Below are 23,970 nucleotides of genomic sequence, written 5' to 3'. Positions count from 1 at the left end.
CGTGCCCTCCCCTGAGGGCGGGGAGAGACGCGCGGGGGAGGCGGAGCCAGCAAGTGTAGAAGACGCCCAGCTCCATCCCCTTTTCTGTGGAGTCTGAGTGAGCCCTCGCAGGTTTTGCCTCCCCACTCTAGAACCGGGTAAGTGGTTTTTAAAAAAAGTTCCCTGTAGTTGTTCAGGCAGCGGATCTCCCCGCCGCTGGTCCACAAAGGAGTGCGTTTGATTGGGGTCGCGCTCTTGTCCCGCGTTCTGTCCTGAAGAATGTGAAAAAGGAGCTCGTGGCCGAAGACCTTTCCCTCTAGGGGTTACTTATTCGTCATCCGTAAATCACGCAGGGACTTTCACTTGCTGGCCGCGAGCTCCCAGCCCTGGTCTCCAGTGAGATCTGCGTTTCGGCTGCACCGGGCAGGCCGCCGCGGGCTCCGCGGGCTCCGCTCCCGCCGCCAGGCCCGGGCTTGGGCGTTCCTGCTGCAGCCGGTGTCGGCCGCGGGCCCTGCGCACAGCCCCGCGGGGGGGAACAGGCTTCTCCTCTGCGGTTGCCACGACTGCGGGGGCTCTGGAGCTCCACCCGCCCGGTCTTAAGTCGCCTCTGCCATCAGAGGTGCTGTCTTCCTTTGGGAGAGAAATGCCTAGTTTCTTTGACACCCCCACCCACCCACTCCTGTGACCCCCACCTAGAATAATTTTCAAAGGAAAAGAAAATTATAAAACACCGCGTAAACACATCGTTAAATGCTCACTTAGTTCCCAGATGAGGCTTATCACAGTGACCAGAGAATGCGTTCATGATTGAACTATTTAAAGGCTCACGTTTGGACTGGTAGTGGAAAAGTTGTGCGATTCCCACTGAAGCCACTGGCACGCTCCATGTAAGTCTGGTCAGCATTAGCAAATCCCACTGAGCCCTTCCCGAGCACGGAAGAGCTGCCGGCCTAGTTCCATCCAATCTTTACATCCAAGAACCTGGAGGAGTTTAGAATTATCTGTTCAACTCCTCCTCCACCACCCCCTCTTATCAGAAGTGGGCACTGAGATCCAGACCAGGGAAGTAACCTGACAAGGTCACCCAGCCAAGAAGAGACTTTTCTTAGGCTACTTTTAATTGTTTGTTTTTTTTTTACATTTCTGGCTTAAGGCTAAAAAAAAAAAGGCTTACATGAGTCATTCTTGATCGACAGCGGCACATTTCGTAATGATGATTCTCTTTACAAGTTCTTATTTTTTTTATGTCTTGCTAGAAATTCTTACTTAATTTTACTTATGCCCTTCTCTCATAAGTGCCCTTGCTCTGCCTTTGTGACTTGATTTCTTCATTCTATATTAAAATATAGTTCTAACATTTTCCCTGTCCCTTCAGTTTTTATTTAAACCAAACGGATTGAAACAGAGCATAGAGAAGATCACTGTTTGAGGAGGAATTTTAGAATTCTGTATTTCCTAGATTTCCAAAGTATTCTTGGCAACTTTTTATAGGTCAAAAGTACAACCAAAAATTAAACCAGGTCCTCTAATTTAAAGCTTATACTTGATAAATTGAAAAATCTATTTAAAAACACTAGCAAGGTGGCAGGCCTGCTGACACGCAAATGATTTAGTCTGAATAATAGAGCATATTGCATGCTGGGCATGCTGTGAAGCACTCACACCCCGCACTGTTGCAGTTAATCTTCACAAGGATCCTATGCTAGGGAGTACTGGCCCCATTTTACAGATAAGGAAATTATTAGTTTTCCTAATAGAATCTTGTCCTCTGTGTCACTACTGGATCCTCCTAACTGACAGACATTTGGAAAATTTCACACTCTGAGCAGATGCCTTAATCATAAAATATGTAATCCTACCTGCAAGTTAGTTGAATTTCAGATTTCTAGCTGAGCCTGTCTCACTCATCGTCATAAAGTATATTTTTAAGAAGTTAAAGGATCTTCTATGCCAACATTTCAAAGGGTAAGATGAAAAGGATTGTACAGTAAGGGTACATCACCAATCAACATTTAAGGTAGAGGACTTGGATTCTAGCTCTGCTTCTGTGTGACCCTGGTGAGTCTCTTACCCTCTTGGGATGTTTTCTCATCCATAACATGGATGGTGATTTTATTTCCATTTCTGCATATAATTAAATGGTTGCTTTTCTACCTCTTGTGAAAAATAATTATACTAATGGACATAAAAGATGTGCTTTTTAGAAGAAATCAGGTATTAGGGGTTTAAGAATTATAATTACAATTTGTGTGTTATTTTATTCTTTTTATTATTCCTTTTGACATATCACCTTATGTGTTATGTATTGTGAAGCAGTTGATGATCCTATGGGTAGTTGAGGGGGTTTTCAAAGGCAGTTTGTACAGATTGAAGCCTGATCGATCATAGTGGCAAAGGCTCAGTGGGAAATAAGATGGACAGAAGCAAAGTAGAAGACAGCGCTGTCAAGGTTATGCCTGGTCTCCTTACACGCTCGGTAGGATAAGATGGTAGTACTAGGCAAGGCAGCAGGGTCTTCTAAATCCAGTATTAAGGATGAGAATCCTCCTTCCTTTGTTCTTTTCTCCCGACTTAGCAGATATCAAAATGTAGGGGGGAAATGTATGTGTTAGATAATTTTGCCAGATCCTATTTCGGGATAATTTTGCTTTTATTACTGCTACAGTTCTTTGAGGATAATGATGTCTGTTGGTGAAAAGGTAGATGCAAGTGCTTGAAAGAAATAAATAGGTAGGAAGTAGGTAGAAAGTGGAAAAGGAGCTGCAGATCTTATGTGGTGTGTGTAGCTGTGTGAAAGAATGAGAGCACAGAGTGAACTGGAGCTAAGAGAGGGGCTGGGGCATTTTCTTTTTGCCCTTTGTGTTCTATGGGGTTAGCACAGGGCCTCGCTTACAGTTAATGTTCCAAGTATACATGTTGAATGAATAACAACCAGTATTTTGATATTAATGTTTTGTTTAAATGATTCTCCAGACTGAATCCTTTGAGGCCAAGGTCTTGTTTTTATAATCTGAGTCCTGTAAATATTGTTATGTAAAATCAAAAGTGATTATGGAATTATAGAATCAGGAGTATTTTAATGAATAAGAAATTGAAAAGGAGAAAAGAGATGGGAAAGGAATCATATCTACTATATATATAGGAGTGAACACTTGCCAGGTTCAATGCCTGATGCTTGCTGTCTCTAGCACAGTAACCCTGAGTGGGAGCCCAGTTTTCAGATGAAGAAGCTCAACAAAGTTGACTGCCTTGCCCACGGCCATTTGGCTAGTAAATGATAGAGCCGGAATTCATACTGAAAGTTGTCAGATTCCATAACCGTACTCTTTCCATAACACCGTGCTGGCAACAAAAAGGGAAAAGAAAGCTGTGTTCTTATTTCCAGAATGAAAAACTCTGAGCTGGGCAACCTTGGTGGTGGTGGTGGTGTTGTCGTTTCTCTTTTACTGTCTTTATATTTTCACTTTCTTGTCTAAGAAATACCCAGCTTGAGTGAAGAGCTAGATCAAAATTCAGCAGTGAGACTGTTGGCAGGTAGGGGGTGAGCTGCCTTTTCCCAGTCCTCACACCACACAGGTGTCACCCTCAGGGACTGCCCAGCTCCTCTGCAGTGACCTTAGGTTTATGTCTTCTGCCTGCTTCTGCCCCCTTGTATTTGAGGTCTGCCCTTCAGGACATGTCATTGCTCAACAACCTTCTAGCAATGGACAATTTACTTTCTCCTCTGTGCTAGGTACTACATGGCATCACTTAAAATAAAGGGTTTTAAAATAATACAACTTTGGATTAATTGTATCAAGAACTTTCTACTAATAATACTATCAAAATGCTTTCAATTACCCCCTATAGTTGGAGGGACATTTTATAGTTAGCATGTGTTCTCTTCTGAGTAGCCCTGTGTTGAGCTTCAATATAGTAAAAGTGTGAATTCTTTCATCTCAAGTCCCTAGTTTCTACAACTTTTTGATCTTTCACCTACTCATTGTTGATGAATATAATTATTCCAGACATTAGCAAGGATGTTCTGGGTGGTGGCAGAGTCTAACTATTTGACGTGGTTAATTTCAAGAAATTGTGATAACCCGCAAGGAAAATTATGGAGATACAGTCAAAACCCTTTCATTACATCGCTATAGGTATGGAAGATTTCCATAATTAGCTATTTTTATATTCAAATATTCTTTAGACCTTTTCTAAGAGTTTAACTCTTGAGTTTTCATTTCAATGATAGCAGTGGTAGAAAAAAAAATAACAGTGGTAGGACAGAAAGGTTAACTGTAAATGACCCTTGTAATTTATAAAAGATTACATACAAAGCATTGTTTTTAGTTTTTAATGTTTTCGTCCTTTGTTAAAATGAATGAGCTTCATAAAGCTAAGTGTTTCACCATTGATAAATCTCAAAAACTTAATGTTGAGAAGAAAAAGCAAGTTGCAGAATTAAGTACAGTATGATCCAATCTAAATAAAGTTTGAGAACATGCAACACAATGGCACATATTGTTGAATGAAGTAGTGATATGACATCATGCCTGGGAATCATGAGCACTGAGTTTATGGTAATAATTACCTCTTAAAAGGGTGGGCCAGAAATGGGATTGGAGATGGGTACAGAAGGCTTCAGTTATATCTATAATGTTCTAGGTTTTTAAAATGTTAAGATTTGTTAAAGCAGGGTGGCAGGTAAATGTGTTCATTATATTCTTTATGTTTCTCTCTATATTTGAAATATTTCATAATCTAACAGAAGGTCTATTTCTCTAATGTTAATAAAACTTAACAAATTTCTAAGATGTGGCAGCACAAACTTGCACAAAAAGAAACCTAAGATACTGTGTCATGCTATGTCTAGCCAGATGTTTTTGTTTGCATGTTTGATTCCCTTGTGGAAGGCACTGAATCCCTACAGGAAGTAATATCAAGTATTTTGCTTTGTAGCTGAAGAATTTGTAAGATGAAAGGCCCTTAAACATGAAATGAGATCTGTGTAAGCTCATGATTTAAATTGTTGTTTGAAAAATTGTTTGATCTGCCTCCTCCAGGGGAAAAAACATAGTGATATAGCCTAGATACCATATGACAGTACATTATTTTTTTTTCTTTGTGTCTAGATCACCATGGCGACTGGACAGAAGTTGATGAGAGCGATTCGAGTTTTTGAATTTGGTGGACCAGAAGTGCTGAAACTCCAGTCGGATATTGCAGTACCAATTCCAAAAGACCATCAGGTGGAAATAATTACATAAAAACAGGCAATAATTACACTGAGTGTGAGTCTCCAGCACATTAGGTTAATGTTCAAAAGAAGCAGACTCACAATAATTCGTAGAGACACTGAATTAGGACAAAGTTTATACTGATGATATATGTGAGCTCTGACAAAGAGAGCATAGTTATAACAGTGAGGTAGATCTATAAAAAGGAAAAATATCTTGCTATAAGAACATTTTTGAGGTTGAGGATCATCTGTGCAGGGCAATAATTGAATTTTTCTGCACGGAGTCATAAGTAGTTTTGAACAAGTTATTCTATTACAAACTTTCATGATTTCTATTTTGTGCACAGTAGGAAAATGGTTTTCTTCTGCATACATGCCCTTCTATATGTGATTTAAGAGAATTTAAATGAAGAATTTAATCATTTCCGGTGACTTTAACGATATACTTTCTCATTAAAAATTATGTATTTTTATTACCGCACCTTCCATGACTCCCAAGTCTCATTTCCTTAATGAACCTTGAGCCTCCTGAGAGTTTTTACAATTTGGCCATAACCTAACTTTAGAGATTCATTTCTTACTGCTCCTTTTCAATAGACTGTGCTGTAAAAAGCAGCACTATCTGGTTTCCCCAAGAGGCCCTTTTATTCCTTCTCATACTATTCCTTCTACCTGAGATATCCTTTTCTCCCATTCTGAAAGAATATCTACTCTTCTTTTAGGGTCTAGCTCAAATACCACTTTCTTTGTAAGGCCTTCTCTTAACTCCCACAGCAAAAGTAATCATTATATATTAAGTAAGGTAAAATTAGCTTCTGTGGTAGATGTAACCTCAAAATCTCAGTGGTTCAACAATAGAAAATTATTTCTCATTCACTAAATTCCAGAATTCTAAAACATTGGTGGGTAATTCTCAAAGAGTGATTTACGGACCTAGCCTTCCATCATGTGGCTCTGCACCTTCAACACCTCTGTCTTCTGGGGTCACTTCTTTAAAAGGGTGGAGGCACAGTGTGGATTGCCTAGAACATCTTTATGGGCCCTGACAGTGACTCTGATCACTTTTGTTCACATTCTATTGGCTAAAACTCAATCATAAGGCACCAAGAAATAATATTCTTCCTATGTACCCAGGAGGAGGAGGAATTAGATTTGATGAGCACATAGAGGTTTGTGCCACACATCCTCTCAAGTACTTCCACTACTATTGTCCCAAAATGTTTTTAATATAGCATATAATAAGCCTTTCTGTCTTATCTTTTTTATGTATACGTTGGTTTGCAAAACTGTAATGTGAGTCAATTGAAGGTGAGGTTTTCCCCTCCATTTTTATAATTCCCATAATCAGTGGAGTCCTAGCATAATGCTGAATGAATGCCTAAATGTTCCGTGTGAACAAAAGTACATTGTCATTGCAGGTTCTGATCAAAGTCCACGCATGTGGTGTAAACCCAGTGGAAACATATATTCGTTCTGGTACTTACAGCAGAAAACCACTCTTACCCTATACTCCTGGTTCAGATGTGGCTGGTGTAATAGAAGCCGTTGGAGATAATGTATCCACTTTCAAGGTATTACATTTTCAATTATTTCCATTTTGGCTTAATATTTTTTCTTAAAACATTTTAACATGGCTTTAAAATGTGTTGTTATTTAAGTCTTTAAAAGGCCCCGTCACAGATTAAGGAGTGCACTTGCTGTGATGAGCACTGGGTGTTGTTATGGAAGTGTTGAATCACTAGATTGTACACCTGAAACTAATATTACACTGCCTGTTAATGAATTGGAATTTAAATAAAAACTTCAAAAAAATGAAAGGCCCCATTACACAATTTCTGCCACTTGGGGGACTCCTCTATTCACAAAAGAGATTGCCTTTTATCTGGAGGTCTTCCTTGTTTCCATTGTTGGGGACAAGTGCTGGGTAAATTCTGTATCTTCACATCCTCACAGAATTCAACTGTGATCCTTTTGATGTAGCAGAAATATGTAAGGGCAGAAAATAGGCAAGGAAATTATACTGTTTCCTAACTCTCAGTAATACACAAGCCAACATAATGTCTAATTCTTTTTATAAATTTGGTTTCATAAGATAAAGGGAAGGCCAATTCTTTTGAATAATAAGTAAAAGATGAAAAAAATGCCAGGTCAACTATACATTTTTAGAGCTTTGCCTCAGATCAAGGTGACTGAGTCAATAAAAATGTTACGATCAGGGCTTTTGTTATTTATATGCCAAAAGGAATCTAAAACATGGATAGTGTATTCATGTTCTAGCATCTTTCCTCATAATTCCTTGACCTGCTCCACTTTGGCAGCACATTTACCAAAATCGGACTGAGACAGAGAAGGTTAACATGGCCTCTGCGCAGGAAGACTGTCCGATCCCTACAGCGTTGCTCTCCTCAGCCTGTGGCTGTCTGGCTTCTGCCCTCATAGCTCCACTGAAACATTCTTGCTAATGTCACTAATGGCCTCTCGATTGCTGGAGTTAATGGGCCCTTTTATGTCATTATCTCTCTTGACTTCTTGGTGACATTTGACACTCTTCAGCCGCTTTTTCTTAAAAAAAATTTTTTTTTTTCTTCAGCTTCTATGACATCATTTTCTCTCGTCTCGGCCCCACTTCCTCCTAGGCATTGTTTTTCAAGCTGCTTTTTCTCGGGATGCTCCTCCAATTTCAGTGTTGCCCAGTGTTCTCAGTCTTCTTTACACTCTGGAATTCTGTGCCTTCATCATGACCCCACGGTTTCCAGGATCACACGTGACATCTTTACTTAGAACTTTCCACCAAGCTGTGGACCTGTGCTGTCCACTAAGGTGCATACCCCACACTCTTCCTTCTCTGTCTTCGCTCGTGTTGGTTCTTCTGCTTGGCAGAATGAAACTGAAACTTACAAACAGAGGTGCGGGGGCTTTTACCCTCCAGCTTTAGTTCCTTTTCATTTTATCTCTGAAACTATTACCTTCCATATATAAGACTACTTACTCATTGGGCACAAATGCTAGCAGTTCCTCAGCATTTATTCCTGCCACTGTTCCTTTGTTTACTTTGTTCTCTTCACTCATAATGACTCTTGTCAGTTCTAGTTTCCAAAATCTTGTCCAATTCCTCAAGACCTACCTTAAATATTGGCTTCTCAGTGAAGCTATTTTTGATTCCTTCAACTTAGAAATAATTCCTTTCTTTTCCTGGTTACTTATCTTTGATGGTTCATCATGTTTTCTTCCATTGTAGTTACTCCTGTCCTTTCCTTTTCTCTCTTCCCAGGGTTTAGGATGCTTTAGATGGGGGAAGTTGTTTTGTTATTAATATCCATCACAGAACTCAAAGTCCTGCTTTCCATAATGAATTCTTAGAATGTGTTTGAATTATATTGCAATCTGTGCAACACCTTTTTAAGCTATTAAAGCAGGATTAATCTTAACACATTCATAGCTGCCCATTTGCAAGTGGCACTGTTAAGCAGTGATGAGTCTGACTGCTGGGTGGATGCCTTTTGAATCTTTTTTGTTTCTGTCCCACCACATAGTGCTATTACTTTTTTAGATCTTTTTGGGGGGGGCAATTTAAGTATCCTGAAGGTTATTGCCTTAATATTTTGCTTATTCCAAGGAATATTTACATTTTTTTCAAGAAAGAAGAGTTCGGGCAGGTGTCTGTAGTAGACAGTCTGATTTCTCTAGCATGCAGGTCACACTGGGCAGGCGCTAAGTCTTGCATCGTGCCTTACCTCACCCTCAGTTATGCCTCTGCTTTTCAATAGCAAGGACCCAGCAGAGTTTACTGAGAGTTTACTGTGTTTCTGATGCTGTAACAAGTGAAGAAGCCTGTCCCAGCTCTTCTTGCTGTCAGGATCCAGGCATAGTTTCCGGCTCTTGGTGTTGTATTAACTGTCATTTACTAACTGCTTAATCTGAGCAAATTATTGAACTTCTTTGTCCCTCAACTTCCTCATTTGTATAGTGGAATTAATCTAAAGTGGTGATAAGAAAAGTGCTTACCTCATAGGTTCTTGAGAAGATCAAATTAGACAATACTCATTAGACTCCTAATACAGTGTCTTGCACAGTAAGCTCTCTCGATAAAGGCAATAAAGGTTAGTTGTTTTCTCATTATACCATTCTGGAGGTTCTCTTTCCCCTTTTTTTTTTTTCCTATTTTCCTTAAGTTTTCTTCTTCTTGGTTTCTATTAATAAAACCTTTAAAAATGTTTAATATGCTGAAGATAGTTTTATGAGACTGTAAGATGTAGAAAACAATACATAAATACTTGTTGTTATACAAGTTGCATTATAAAGGATTATACCCATTTGACATTTTTAATCCCTGGCGCATTTATCAATTTATTGCTTTCCCTAGAAAGGTGACAGAGTTTTCACTACCAGCACCATCTCTGGGGGCTACGCCGAGTATGCTCTCGCAGCAGATGACAGTGTTTACACACTGCCAGAAAAACTGGACTTTGAGCAAGGAGCTGCCATCGGTATTCCCTATTTTACTGCTTATCGAGCTCTGCTCCACAGGTAATGACACACACGGTCAGTCATACAGCCGGTATCGCCTGCCTTCCTATCATGCATCCATATCTCTCCTATCCGGTTACTATTTAGTTACCATTAAGCATTTATGGAGTGGAAGCTGTGCTAATTTGGGAGATTATTCTAATCACTGGGGATACAAAGAAGAGCAAAATGCTGTCTTTGTCTTTAAGATGCTGACAGTCTGGTAAGAGACACAGACATAAGGGTTATAATATTGATGTATAATGTGGAAAGTACAGTGGTGTAGATGTGCATAGGGATTTATGGGATCATAAGGGATGTAACAGTGGTGATGAGATAGGGCTTCCTGCCAAGATGTAAGGCTTGGATTATTTTAAAGTCATGGTTCAAAAAATCTTGTTATCCAGCCCTAGAAACTAATTGCTGCAATTTAAAAATACCATGTAGGGCCCTACCCTAGACCCACTGGTCAGTTTCCATGGCTGGGATCTGACAATGTGTGTGTGTGTGTGTGTGTGTGTGTGTGTGTGTGTGTGTGTGTGTGTATATATATATATATATGATTTTTTTTTAAAGATTTGATTTTTAAGTAATCTCTATAGCCAACATGGGGCTTGAACTCACAACCCCAAGATCAAGAGTCACATGCTCCACCAACTGAGCCAGCCAGGCGCCCCTCTGAAAATATGTACTTTAATCAGGGAGTTGTCTTGGGGAAGGATAGCTGGGAGGCGAGAGGAAACTCGACAATGGGAATAGCCTGGTGTTGTGGGGGAGAATCATGATATCTAAGGAGAGCTGTAGCAATTTGGTTTTGTTGGATGGAAGGTTTGAAGGCAAAGAATGGCATGGAATTAGGTTGGAATATAGTAATCTTTTAATAAATATTAGCTGTCACATGAAATAGGTAGGTTTCAGATTGTAAAAAGCAAGATGGTAGAGCTCGCACACTGTTCCGTAAGGGATTGGGGGTCATGAAATGTTTTATTCGGGAGAGTGATACTGTTATATGAGTGTTTTATTAAGATCGCCTATCAGTATGTGAAGGATGGATTTGATGACGGGAGTGGAGAAAGAGATGGGTGGGTCTTATACGAGTATCCTTTAGGTAAAATACCTAAGGGCCAGAGCAAGAGCCATGGTAGAAAAGGTGGAAGGGAAAGGACAACTATTAGAGGGTAAAATCAGGTGTGTTTGGTGACTGTTTGCATGTAGAGAATGAGAGAGAAGATGAACTTAACGGATACTTCTAGCTCTTGAGGTTGGTAAATGTTTAACTCTGACGAAGAAAAGAAGGAAAACGTTTCAAAGGGAAGCTTGGTCCAGTTTTGGAGTTGAAACCAAGATAGGCATCATGTTGGAAAAGACCAGCAACCTGTTGTGTGAAAGAATCTGAAGCCTGAAGGGTAAAGATGTCAACATGGGGTTATCATCCTGTGGGTGGGAGTTGACAAGATGAAAGTGACTGAAAGCCTTCAGGGAATGAAGAACAGTGGAGTGAGAATAGAAAGTTAGAGAAAATCAGCATGGAGGATTGTAGTCAGAGGTAGGGGGCAGAGTCCTAAGAGACCAAAGGGAGCGTTTGCCAAGGCCAAGGGTGTCTAGAGGTCATGGTGTCTGTTAAACACCTAAGTTCATGGTCCTTGAAGACAGAAAGACTTGGGTTACAGGACTGTCTTCTCCTACTACCAGCCATATGACCATGGTCCAGTTACTTCCCTGTCTCGGCTGTAGTTTAGTGGTTTGAAAAATGTGAATACTAATAGCTCCTCCTTCCTAGAGGTGTGGTGAGAATTCAGTGAAGTCATACCTTGTGAAGCTCAGTGCAGACCTTGGCATAGAGTAAGTACTCTGTTGGTGTTGGTGGTGTTAGGGGCAGTGGTTGATGTTGCTACTGAGAAGGGAAGCTAGCTGTCAAATGCAGCAGTGAGGTGTGTTTGGAAAAAAAAAAAAAAGAACAGTTAGGATTAGCAATTAGGAGGTGACTGGTGACTGGAGTCCAGGTCACTTTCCCAGTAGAGCGGCGGGACAGAAGCTTGATTGAGTGGGCTGAGGAAGGAGGTGGAATTGGGTTCCTCGAATGGAGCTAGGGAGGAGGAAGTAGAAGAGTACTCGGGAGTTTGTGGGGACAACAGGTTGAATGGGAGCTGAATATGTTTATAGCTGAGGAAAGATCTAGCAGCGGGAGCGACGGAAGGTTTGGAAGAGAGGGTGGAGCGGCAGATGGCAGTATGGAAGGAGGTAGGACGTGTGGCGAGACTGGCCTCAGATATTAAAGGGTATCTCATCTGCTAAACCCAGAATAGGTAAAGATGGTATAACTATGGAAAAGTTTGTGGGTAGGGATGTAGAGTGTTGAAGGAACTCATATGAGATTGCCTCACTTTTCATAATTAAATGGGAGGCAAAGTGATCTTTTGAGAATCAGAACAGAAGTGGCACCAAAATGCATGGTCACGTGATTTTTTTTTTTTAAATAGTACTTCGTCATTTGGGTAGATTATCAAGGAAGTTGGATTTTAACATTAATCCAGGGCTGGAGTGTTAGTGACAGAATGGAGTAGCATGAAGGAAATGAGAGCACAGGAGAGGAAGAGAGAGGAGTCGGGGTAAGCTGCTGCAGGGTCCAGGCTGGCTAGTGCAGGAAATGGAGCCAGGAGCAACAAGTGGGCAGAAATTGAGCAATCCAGAGACGGCAATCTCTGGGAAGTTGAAGAAAAGATTTTGAGAGAATATGGGCTTACAGAATTAGGATTGGAGATTACTGTCATAACACTGGTTATTAGGGTCTGATACTTCTCTAGTGGAGATTTTGGGGGTGGTTACCAGGTTCCGCCTTGGGAGAGAGTGGCTAAAGGGGAGAATTCAGGAATTGTGATTCAAGGTTTTCTTCCCAGAGAATGTTGAAATCTTTTAGATTAGGGCTGGCTTTGGCGTGGAAGAGAAAGCCAGGTACTAATGTGCCAGGTACTAATCTTCAGTGACTGGGAGGAAGTCTGGAACAATAGCATGGAAGGCCAGGCCAAGGCTCGAGCCCCTGCCATGAGCCCCGAGGGGAGCTAACTGTATTAGTCAGGGTTGTCCAGAGGAACAGAACAACAGAATGTGTACGTACATATGTATGTATTACATACATACATATATACGAGAGAGAGAGAGAGAGAGATTGATTTGTGGAGGCTTGGTGAGCTTAAAGTCTGATAGGGTAAACTGGCAGGCTGGAGACCCAGGAAAGAGTTGCAGTTTGAGTTCAAAGGCAGTCTACTGGCAGAATTACTTCTTGTTCCAGAAGTCAGTTTTTGTTCTTTTAAGGCCTTCAGCTGATTGGATGAGGCCCTCCACAGAGACATCCAGAATAATGTTTAACCAGATTCTGGCCCCATGGCCCAGCCAAGCTGACACATAAAATTAACCATCACAATAACTGTGTAAGGGTAGAAGGATCATAGCAGGGGGATCCGCGAGAGGGTTAGCTTGCTTTTTCACCACCCGCCCCAGGCCCAGTGGTTTAGGAGAATGTGCTCTTAGTGTTTGAGGGGTTGTTTGAAAGATTCTTAAAAGAACCATTACTGGGAAAAGTATTTCATATCCCATAGGATGACATCAGTAATCCTATTCCCTTACACTCATATTTTATTTTTTAAAATGTCAAAGTGTTTGGTGATAGTTAATCATTTAGACTCTCCATTTAACTCACTGCCCTCAGTCCCCTCATCTCTAAACAAGAGTATTGGAAGAGGTTTCATTTACTGCTCGTAATTGCCATTTGTCAGCTGTTGGCATGCAGCCTTGAGCATGACTCTGGGTCATTGTGTTCTTACTCCCAGATTGAACATAACGGTCTGTACAGTGTGGCCACCCCTATTGTTCTAGGAAGTAAGAGATCCTCCCTGAGAGTCCGATCCGGATCACAGAACAGCTGCTGGATTGGGACATTAGCATTGTCCATCTGGAATAATAAAGCATCTCCTGTCTGTCTTGCTGCATGTGCCTTATTTTCCGTATAATGGAAAAGTAGTCAGATGAACCAGAAGTAGAACATGTCATTTTACCGGAGGATCTAGACATTTTTTGGTGTGACATGGAAACCTTTGTGACAGGATTGATCATATTTCTTAGTCTCGTACCGCTGCTGATTCAGCATTGCTCTCTGAAATGTGGGCTTAGAGGCTGCACGACCTGATGTTCAAAGGCATGGAGAAGGAAAAATGTTTTCATAAATCATCTAACTTCTGCGTTTTCTTGGGCATTCCCCTGGGTCACAGAACCGAGACTGGGCTATCATAAGCCTGTTTTGAGACACTTTCTGTAGGAATGAACGAGAAACTCCAGTTCCCCTAGGTTCAGCTGTTTCACTTCACGTGCCTCCAAAGACTGTAGCCTCCCAGAAGGAAGGTAGCACCCTGATGTGCTACCAGCATCCAGCACCGTGCCTGGCACGTAATAGGTTCCCATTAAATGTTTGTTGAACGAACAAATGAATTTCATGTTTTCTTTCGTCTATGGCCCTGAAGAACCCTCATTTGATCCTGTGAAACTTGGAGAATATTTTGGGCTGTAGAGCAGAATGAGTTTCCTGTTTGGGGACGCGTTAGCTGAACTGAGGGTAGAATTTCCTTAAGAAGAATGACAAACACCTGAGCTTCATTACCTTCGACTTGAGGTGATGAACCCTTGTCTTGTTTTGCAGTGCCCGTGTGAAAGCTGGAGAAAGTGTGCTGGTTCATGGGGCTAGCGGAGGAGTAAGTATTTATTTTTAAGTTTATGTTTAAAGGAGCTTATGTGTGTGGGTTTCACATTATATTTCTTTTCAGTCATTTTTAAAAGCCAAGTTAATAAATATGGTCAATACTTGTAGTCAGTACATATATTCCTTTTTGTAGTATAGCTTCTTTAAATGCTGTCTTCTTAAGGTGATTCCTTGTCATTAGTTTAGCATTTCTTGGTTAATACGTTCAGCAGATCACCCCATTAAAAATGTCTGGGTTAGTTTTTTCACCTGTGTCAGGTGCAGACCAAAATGAACTGGCTTTGTTTTTGCCTTCAAGTAGCATATGTTGTAAGAGTATTTATTTGGAATTTTAAACAGTTTTTTAAAGTTAATATTAATTCCATATTCCCTTAGCTAAGGAAACTAAGGCTCCTTAAAGCTTTACCTGTGTTGCCCCAGACAGCACTGGAAAGCCACTCTGTGAATTCTCAGACCCTTCTATCTCCCTCCCACTGCTTGCCTGCTGCGCTTTAAGGACATTCACGGAATGCACGGTGTATGGCTGTGTCCTTAACACCACAACCCGTGGCTTAAATGCTAATGGGGGGGGAGGGGACTGAGAACTTTAAAATAAGCCCTTCAGTGAAATAACCCAACACAGGGCCGTCAGAAGCTTCTTCAAGAAACCGGCTGTCAATCTGCCTCTGAGGAGCTTAGAGGAAAAGTTAGAGCTCTGAGGTTGGAATTTAACAAGAAATCCACTTGACCTCTATCCTGCATATAGAGGCTTTAGAAATTTTGGAGATGAGATTTCACGTTTTTTTAAAATAGAGGGCCTGGGGCTAGATGGCTCACCTTGAGGAAGCTGGTTAACCCTTTCAGAGCACTGTGTATTCCGCAGAGTAGTTGAAAGGAGTAGCCTGTCAAATGGCACATTGTTCTGGAATAATGAGTGGCATCCTAAAAATGTGAATTTACCTCTAAAGGTGGCCAGGGACTACAGAGCGTTCAGCCCATTGTGTTTCTGTTCTTTAAATAGATGAAGCACAAGGTTCCACACTTAGCCTCCTGTCTACCTCAAATAGATCAATTCTGAAGGATTTCACAGATCAGAGTATTTACTAAAAAGACTAAGATTGTCTTTTTGGGGCTTGAGAAAATATGACAGATATGCTTTGTCAAAAATTCCCATTGCTTAGCTTCACCAAAGAGGCTATTTTTGGATTAAATTAAATTTAACCCAAAATAACTAAAGGATCTGTCAAACTTGCATTTATTTAAATTGCTTTGGCTTTCTGAGAGCTAACCTGGTGCACTGTATAAAAGGGAGAGGTTTCAGTAGGAAGGGCAGAGAAGAATTTAAAGAAAATCTCTTTTTATTCCCTTTACCCGCTTGTAAAAAGCCCAGTCACTTCACCATGATTTTTTTAATTTTTTTTTTTTTTTTTTAAGGCAAAATCCACACTGTTCTCTGAGCTGGCTGAGTTTGTTAAATCCTTGGCTGGCAGGGATAGGCTGGTGGCCTGGTGTGAGAAAGCTTCTGATCCTCCCCGCCCTACCAAAGGGAAATAGTGCTGGGTTTTGTCTTGCTTCTCTTTGTACTTTCTGTCCTCATTTAATTCAAATTCCTCTGGGATTATGTTGTGTATTTAAAATGGTGTGGAATTTGTGAACACAGCTGTTATCCAGATACGTTGGTGGGGAGTGCCCTATTTTAGTGTCAGCAAAGTAAATAGAAGAACAATAACTGACACATAATGGTATATAATCTATTGAAGTACTGTTCCTGGTATAATTGTTGACAAGAATGGCATAAACAGTACCTTCAGAATAGCTATTAAATGCCTCTTTAGAGCAGAAGGAGATATATTTACATTAAACCTTTAGTTTAGATGTAGTTTTATTAAAGGCCTGTTTTGTTTTTTTTTAAAGTAGCAAAAATCAGTAGTGCTAACTCCATAGTATTTCGTGGAATTGAATGTCTCTCTGACTCAGGAGACTGTGAGTCCTGGGCATTTGTTTGTTTGTTTTGGTTAAATCAAACAGGTCCCTGCCAAAACCCAACTGAGTTCAGGCTCATCACTCCCATATGCCATACAGTCTTTAAAGTCTATTTCAGACCTGGGAGTCTGTGATTCTGTTACAATTTTAATCAGTTTCTATCATCATTTTTCATTTTAATTCTTTTCAGTCCATAATGATTTTACCTCCCTCTAAATCATTGGTTATCATTGAGGGGTGGGTTGGCATCATCCCTCCTCCCCCTTGAACATTTGGGGCAGTGTCTGGGGACATTATTGGTTATCACTGGGTGGAGGGGTTCTGGTGTCTAGTAGATAAATACCAGACATGCTGCTAAACATCCTTCAAAGCACAGGATAGCCCCCTGCAACGTAGAATTGTCCAGCCCCAAATGTCAGTAGTGCTAAGTTTGAGAAGCCCTGCTCTAAATGTATGTGACACTTACCTGTACCATTCATGTGGCATGTAACCAAACATAGATTTCCTAGTATTGCAATTTAAAAAACTGTTTTTAGCTATATTCCTTATATGCTTTTATTTCTCCTTTATCCTAAGTACATTTATTTAGTGATCTAGTGATTTCATGCAATCCATGGCTTTATTTTCTTACTTTTTTTTAAAGGTTTTATTTATTTGACAGAGAGATAGTGAGAGCAGGAACACAAGCAGGGGGAGTGGGAGAGGGAGAAGCAGGCTTCCTGCTGAGCAGGGAGCCCAATGCGGGGCTCGATTCCAGGACCCTGGGATCATGACCTGAGCCGAAGGCAGACATTTAATGACCCTCTTTCAGTCCTTTGAATGCCCCAAGCTCATTCCCATGTCACCAGGTGAGCCACAACCATTCTGCCAACAGCATTCTCCACCAGGCTTTCCAGATACTCACACGGCTCATCCCTCACTTCACTCAGGTCTTTCTTGGTGACCTCACTAGTCCCTCTCCCTATCTCCAATAGGCTGGGTTTTTTTTTTTCATAGCACTTTTTCTTTTCTGAATGTACTTTATTCATTTATTTGTGTATTTATTATTTTCCCCCTTTCTCAGAGTATAAGTTTCTTACATGAAGTACCATGCCTAGCACATAGTAAACACTCAGTAAATAGTCATCATATGGATGAATGGATTAATTTGCTCATATACCTATCTCTTCCACTTAAATGGTGTCACATTTGTCATTTAGCATTTCATATGTACTGTTAAAGTATGAAGTCAGTGAGCAGGTTTTGAATATCTTTAAACCCCATACCTTCTGCACAAAGTAGATGCTAATAGTAAGCATTTTGATACCGTGGTTAAAAGCTCAAGCTCTACAGACTGAATTGGTGCAGCTCTGTGATTTGGCCATGTTCCTATCTCTGTGACCTGGGCATGTTACTTATATTTTATAAGCTTCAGTTTTCTCATCTATGGAATATGGACAATAATAGTATCTACCTCCTAGGCTTATTGTGAGGCTAAAATAAAGCAATGGATAGAAAGTCTTTTGAGTGGTACCTGACACATTATAAATGCTCAATATAAGTTAGCTATTGTTGTTCTTATTTCTTCATTTAGACTCAAAATTCCTTAAGGATAGGGTAGGACCTAGAAGAACCTTAAGTTTATTACATATATTTAATAAATATTTGCAGGGATGCAAAGAATCTAAAACTAGGCATTTATATTTTGTTTTTCAGGTTGGACTAGCAGCATGCCAAATTGCCAGAGCTTATGGCTTAAAGGTTTTGGGCACAGCTGGTACTGAGGAAGGACAAAACATTGTTTTGCAAAATGGAGCCCATGAAGTGTTCAATCACAGAGAACTTAATTATATTGATAAAATTAAGGTAAAATTACTCTACAATTTTATAAAAGTAGATTTTATTTCTTGGGAGACTTTGTTTTTTTGTAAGTTCTTTTTTCTTATCAACCACTCTCTTAAAGTTGTTTGCTTCTTTTTTATGCCTATGTGTTTTACAGTTTTAATAAATTAAAAAGCAGAGATGTCTAATTTTCAAACCTTTACTCTCATCTGTCTTGTTTATGTTTATCAAATAAAACCTAGCCTTTCCAGAGTCTTATAGCTATAAAAATTGGTACTCTTTAATGTAGTCACATTTTAAGTAAAGTCATAGCTCTGTATTTAGAGCCCTGAGTTGTTTTTTTTTTTAACATTTATTTATTTTTTGTTTTTTGGGGATTTTTTAATCATTTAAATTCAATTAACATATAGTGTGTTATTGGTTTCAGAGGTACAGGTCTGTGATTCATCAGTCTTATATAATACCCAGTGCTCATTACATCATATGCCCTCTTTAATGTTCATCACCCAGTTACCCCATCCCTCTACCCCTCTCCCCTCCAGCAACCCTCAGTTTGTTTCCTATGATTAAGAGTTTCTTATGGTTTGTCTCCCTCTCTAGTTCTGTCTTGTTTTAGTTTTTCCTCTCTTCCCTATGCTCCTCTGCCTTGTTTCTTAAATTCCACATATGAGTGAGATCATATGATAATTGTCTTTCTCTGTCTGACTTACTTTGCTTAGCATAATACCCTCTAGTTCTATCCACATCGTTGCAAATGGCAAGATTTCATTTTTGATTGCTGAGTAATATTCCATTACATATATATATAAAATATATAATATATGTATCACATCTTCTTTATCCATTCATCTATTGATGGATTTATTTTTATTTTAGAGATAGAGCTAGTATGGTGAGGGGAGTGGGAGGTATAGAGGGAGAGGGACAGAGAAACTCAAGCACACTCTGCTGAGTGTGGAGCCCGATGTGGACCTCGATCTCATGACCCTGAGATCATGACCTGAGCTCAAACCAAGAGTCAGACACTTAAATGACTGCACCATCCAGGTGTCCTCCTTTTACTTTTTTTGATATTTGTAGATATTGTGAAATGATCACCACAGTAAATCTCACTAACATCCATCACCATACATAGCCACAAACTTTTTTTCTTCTGGTAAGAACTTTTAAGATCTACTCTTAGCAACTTTTAAATCTGTGATACAGTATTAACAGCTGTGTTCGCCATGCTGTACTTTACATCCCCATGACTTATTTTTTTTTTTTTATAACTGGAAGTTTGTACCTTTTGACCGCCTTCACCCATTTCACCCACTTCCAGCCCTCTGCCTCTGGCAACCACGAGGTTTTCCTAATATAATTTATGTTGGTGTAACTTTTTAGTGAAAAGTGAGGTATCTACAGATTACAGACTGGATCTGTCTAGCCTAGGGAAAAGAGTTTGTTTTTAATTGGATGCCGTGGAGGAATAATCATTACCTTATCCAGAGCAGTGAAGGTTTTAGTTAGTTGTTGCATATATTCCATTGTTAGAGCAGAATTCAAGCAGATTCTGAAGTTCTCTGTTTGTACTATAGTAGCAATTTACTAAATACTGATTACTTTGCTAAACCTCAAATTACTTGCTTATGTTGAGAAAGACTTAGAATTTTCCAGGTACTGATTACTGTGTAACCTCAGTCATTAACAAATTGAGGAGAATATGAGTGAGAGTTTATTTATTAGCACTAAATCATACTGCCAAAAAACTGAGTAAAGTTACTCCTTTGTATATGTCTAGGAAACCTAAAATTAATTGAATATTTACTCCTGCTCCCATCATCCAACAGTATTTACAAAGATGAAAAATGGCCAGTTAATTTAAGAATATGTTTTTGTTTTGCAGAAATCTGACTTTAAGACCCTGAGGTCTTGTGGCTTCTTTCTCTTCTACTAGCTCCTTCTGCTTAAGTCTCTCTTATTCTCCAAATCATTCCCCTAACCTTTTATCAAACCCTCCACCCCCTCTACCACTGCACTTCTTGAAAAGCAGTGAATACTTACTCCTTTTACTTCCTTACCTCCCAGCACCTTCCACTGCATTTTGCTTGTCAGAGGTCACCGGTGAGCTCCTACTTACCCCTCTGCTGCTTTTGGCTTAGCCTTCGTACTGTGTGATTTTTTGGCAGCAGCTGACCCTGATCACATCTCCTGGCAGCTGGTTCTCTTCTTACTTCCCTGAGTTCATTTTCAGTCCCCTTCCTCCCGTATTACTTAAGTGTTGCTGTTCCTTAGCCTTTCCCCTTGGTCTCGTATCTTCCTGGTGCTAGACCTTCCCCCGATCAGTCTCATCTACACCTATGGCTTCAGTTTGTGCCCACATCCTGCTGATTTCCAGCACTGTCTCTGGCCTGCGTTCCCTTCCTTCGTGCCGTCAGCCTGCTGGACGTGGCCACTTATCTGCTCACCCGAGACAGACCCACATTTCATTTTTCATTCCTATCTTTTAATCACTGTTCTCCTTCCTGCCCGTCAAGTCTGCCACCTCCCTCTGTCAGTTTCGATTCTGACATGCCTTTCAAATATGTCTCCCTTTGTTCTTGTCTCTGCTGTGACTTAGTTTAGTCCTCATCTTCTCCAGCTTTGTCTGTTATTTATAACTGACCTAATATCCCCTTCTGTCTTCACATTTTCTAGACTTATTTGGTTCTCCTTTAAAAAAAAAAAAATCTCCAGAAATAACTAAAATGGAAGCTCCATGAGAGTAGGAATTTTTGTCTTTCTTGGTCCCTGCTGCACCTTCAGATCTAAAACAGGGTCTGGCACAGAAATTAGCACCTGCCTCCCAAAAGTCTAGCTCCTTTAACATGGCATTTAATACGTGTTCCCAGTCCATACTGATATAGTTGACAGTCGCCTCTCTACCTCTTCCCCGCCGCCCGCCTTCCCAAACACGTGCCTCAGCTCCTCTGGGCTACTTTCAAATCCTGACTCGGACTCTCAGTCCATAGCTCTTCTGTTTTCTCTTTCTCCCACCTCAGGTGCAGCTTCTGCTGGCTCCTCTTCCTTCCATTTTGCTTAAAGAGCTCCTGCTCACTCCTCAGGGCCCAGGTCCTCCTCTCTGTTGAACTTTCTCTGATCACTACAGGTGATCGCAGTTATAGCTTTGTTTTTCTCTATAACCTATAGTTTATTTCCACTAACGCAGCACTTAGCCCATCCCGTCACAGCTATGATTGCGGTAGGTTTCCATCTTTCTCCCTAGCTTTGTTTTGAGTTCTCTGTGTCCATCTTTGAATTCCCAGTACTTAACAATGCCTGACACAGGTATTCATTTTTTTTGTTAAATAAAATCAGTATAAGGTATATATGTATAACTTATTTAAGAGAAGAGCCAGTTTTGGATATTGCAAACCAACATCTCTGAAAACCCAAAAGAAAAGTAGTATGCCAAGCTGATTGTAAACCACTTGGGACAAAATTGAACGCACACACAAAAAAATTCGGCAACACCAAACAGCCAATGATTTTCTTCTTTTGCTTTTTGTTTTTTAACAAAAGTGGAAGTCTTTTTGGGATTTGGGATTTGTTTGCTTCTCTGTGAAAATACATTTTGAAGACAGAAAATTTTCAACTGAGGAAAAAGTATTTTGTAGTCAAGTTGAGTCGAAGCACTTGAAATTTACTTAGTATAAATCTTTATTACTTTAAATGTTATGACTGGTACCTTGGAATTACATCAACACTATATAATTAGATCACTTAAAATTTGTATTATTAGTCTTAAAAATGTAGCATTTTATGTCTTTTGAAACACATTTCTGTAATATATGGGACTGTGATAACTGTTTTACAGTTGTTTTTTTTTTCCACTTATCATCTTACTCTGCATTTTTTTATTACATAGAAATCTGTTGGTGAAAAGGGAATTGATGTGATCATTGAAATGTTAGCTAATGTAAATCTTAGTAATGATTTGAATCTTCTGTCATATGGAGGACGAGTAATAGTAAGTATTTTGGTTTCTTCTTACCACTTTGAAGCTTTACCATAACTTAATACTATTTTGCAGTAATCTTTAACTATAGACAAGTTGTTTTTCATACTAGGTTGTTGGCAGCAGAGGTCCTATTGAAATAAACCCACGGGACACCATGGCAAAGGAATCTAGTATAATTGGAGTTGCTCTCTATTCATCAACTAAGGTAGGAAAATAAGTGACTCTGATTTTGATAACTTAAAACATTGATACAGTTTGCCTAGTCAGGCAGACTGAAAATTCCAGTAGATGTTAAACTTTGTTATCTGACTGGATGGGTATGTTGAGGATTAGTCACTACAAGATAACTAGGGGGGCAATGTAATTTATTTTCCAAGGCAAGACACTTTTGAGAGAGAAGGGAGATACTATTAGTAATTGCTTCAGGACAATAGGCTTTTTGTAAACTGACACTGCCTCAGACAAATTGGACTTAAGGTTACTATATAGAAAACTACTTTTTCTCTAGTTCTGGACAAGTGACAAAAGCCACATATTTGTAAGGAACTGTTTATGTTCCGACTCTTATAATCTGAAAGTTTTTCTGAAAATTAAGTCACGAGTTCTACAAAAAGACCTTTTTCTTTCACTTAGGAGGAATTTAGGCAGTTTGCAGCTGCCCTTCAAGCCGGAATGGAAATTGGTTGGTTGAGACCTGTAATAGGTTCTCAGTATTCACTGGAGAAGGTGGCCCAGGCTCACGAAAATATCATCCATAGCAGTGGGGCTCGTGGGAAAATGATTCTTCTCTTAGAATGATTAATTCTTTCATGTATTTCCTATGCAATTAGAAGTTTCCTGTCCCAGTTTTACTTACACTACCTTTGCTCTAATCAGCATTCATTTGATTCAGTGAGTTTCTTATATTAAAAAACAAGATTTGCCTTTAGAGATCTGAGCATTGGAGTAGAATTTATTTTATAGCTCACAATATTCTTTATGCCTCCCACCTGCCTCTAATCAAGGAGTCATAGTAGGAAATAAAATGTCAGTAGTCATTTGGCATTGGGTGCGTTACAGAAATTCCTGGTGCTTGATCATTAATTCCATACCTTTGACTAAAAGAAGCTAATTCAAAATAAGACTGTGTGATTTCCAAACCTACTTGTCCTTGTAAAGGTTCTTTAATACCTGATTAGCTCAGAACTGTATTGGACTCTGAAGATTTTCTGGACTAAATAAGATCCCTTTTCTAAACTAATCTCATCTGGATCTACAAGTCTCTTGCAAGGGCAAGATAAACAATGTCCAGAGAAATGTGTTTTTTAACAAATAGTTTTCCACTATTTCCCCAATATTAGAACATCCACTGTGTTGATGGTTGATTACTCATTATCCACATATTCTTTTTTTTAATTGTACATTTAGTGCCACCTTTTTTTAAATTTTATTTTATTATGTTAATCACCATACATTACATCATTAGTTTTTGCTGTAGTGTTCCATGATTCATTGTTTGTGTATAACACCCAGTGCTCCATGCAGAACATGCCCTCTTTAATACCCATCACCAGGCTAACCCATCCCCTCTAGAACCCTCAGTTTGTTTCTCAGAGTCCATAGTCTCTCATGGTTCGTCTCCCCCTCCGATTTCTCCCCCTTCATTATCCGTATATTCTGTGAAGAGAGCAGCCTTATTTTTGGCATAATGTGATAGGTAGGTACCTAGTCTCCTGAGAGATACTTCCTGATGATTTGATTTTCCAAAATAGATTT

At 39.8% G+C, this 23,970-nt stretch overlaps 1 protein-coding gene across 2 annotated transcripts; it reads left to right on the top strand.

Annotated features, from left to right (window-relative positions):
• Position 1: 1 nt before the first annotated feature.
• On the top strand, positions 2-23,715 carry CRYZ (crystallin zeta). 2 transcript variants are annotated; one of them, XM_027624008.2, is made up of 9 exons: positions 6-137; positions 5,091-5,207; positions 6,616-6,768; positions 9,561-9,724; positions 14,394-14,445; positions 18,111-18,260; positions 22,123-22,224; positions 22,325-22,420; positions 22,849-23,715. In XM_027624008.2, exons 2-9 carry the CDS (start codon positions 5,097-5,099, stop codon positions 23,011-23,013), a joined length of 993 nt encoding a protein of 330 aa, XP_027479809.1. In that variant the 5' UTR covers positions 6-137; positions 5,091-5,096; the 3' UTR covers positions 23,014-23,715. The 2 variants fall into 2 exon arrangements, with proteins under 2 accessions (XP_027479817.1, XP_027479809.1); XM_027624016.2 differs by lacking the exon at positions 6,616-6,768 and having other exon boundaries at positions 2-137.
• The last annotated feature ends 255 nt before the right edge of the window (positions 23,716-23,970 follow it).

The sequence above is a fragment of the Zalophus californianus genome, chromosome 4 (assembly GCF_009762305.2).
Source record: "Zalophus californianus isolate mZalCal1 chromosome 4, mZalCal1.pri.v2, whole genome shotgun sequence".
In the NCBI taxonomy this organism is placed as follows: domain Eukaryota; kingdom Metazoa; phylum Chordata; class Mammalia; order Carnivora; family Otariidae; genus Zalophus; species Zalophus californianus.
The sequence above is the reverse complement of the archived record's forward strand: the minus strand, read 5'-3'. Positions and strand labels throughout refer to the sequence as shown.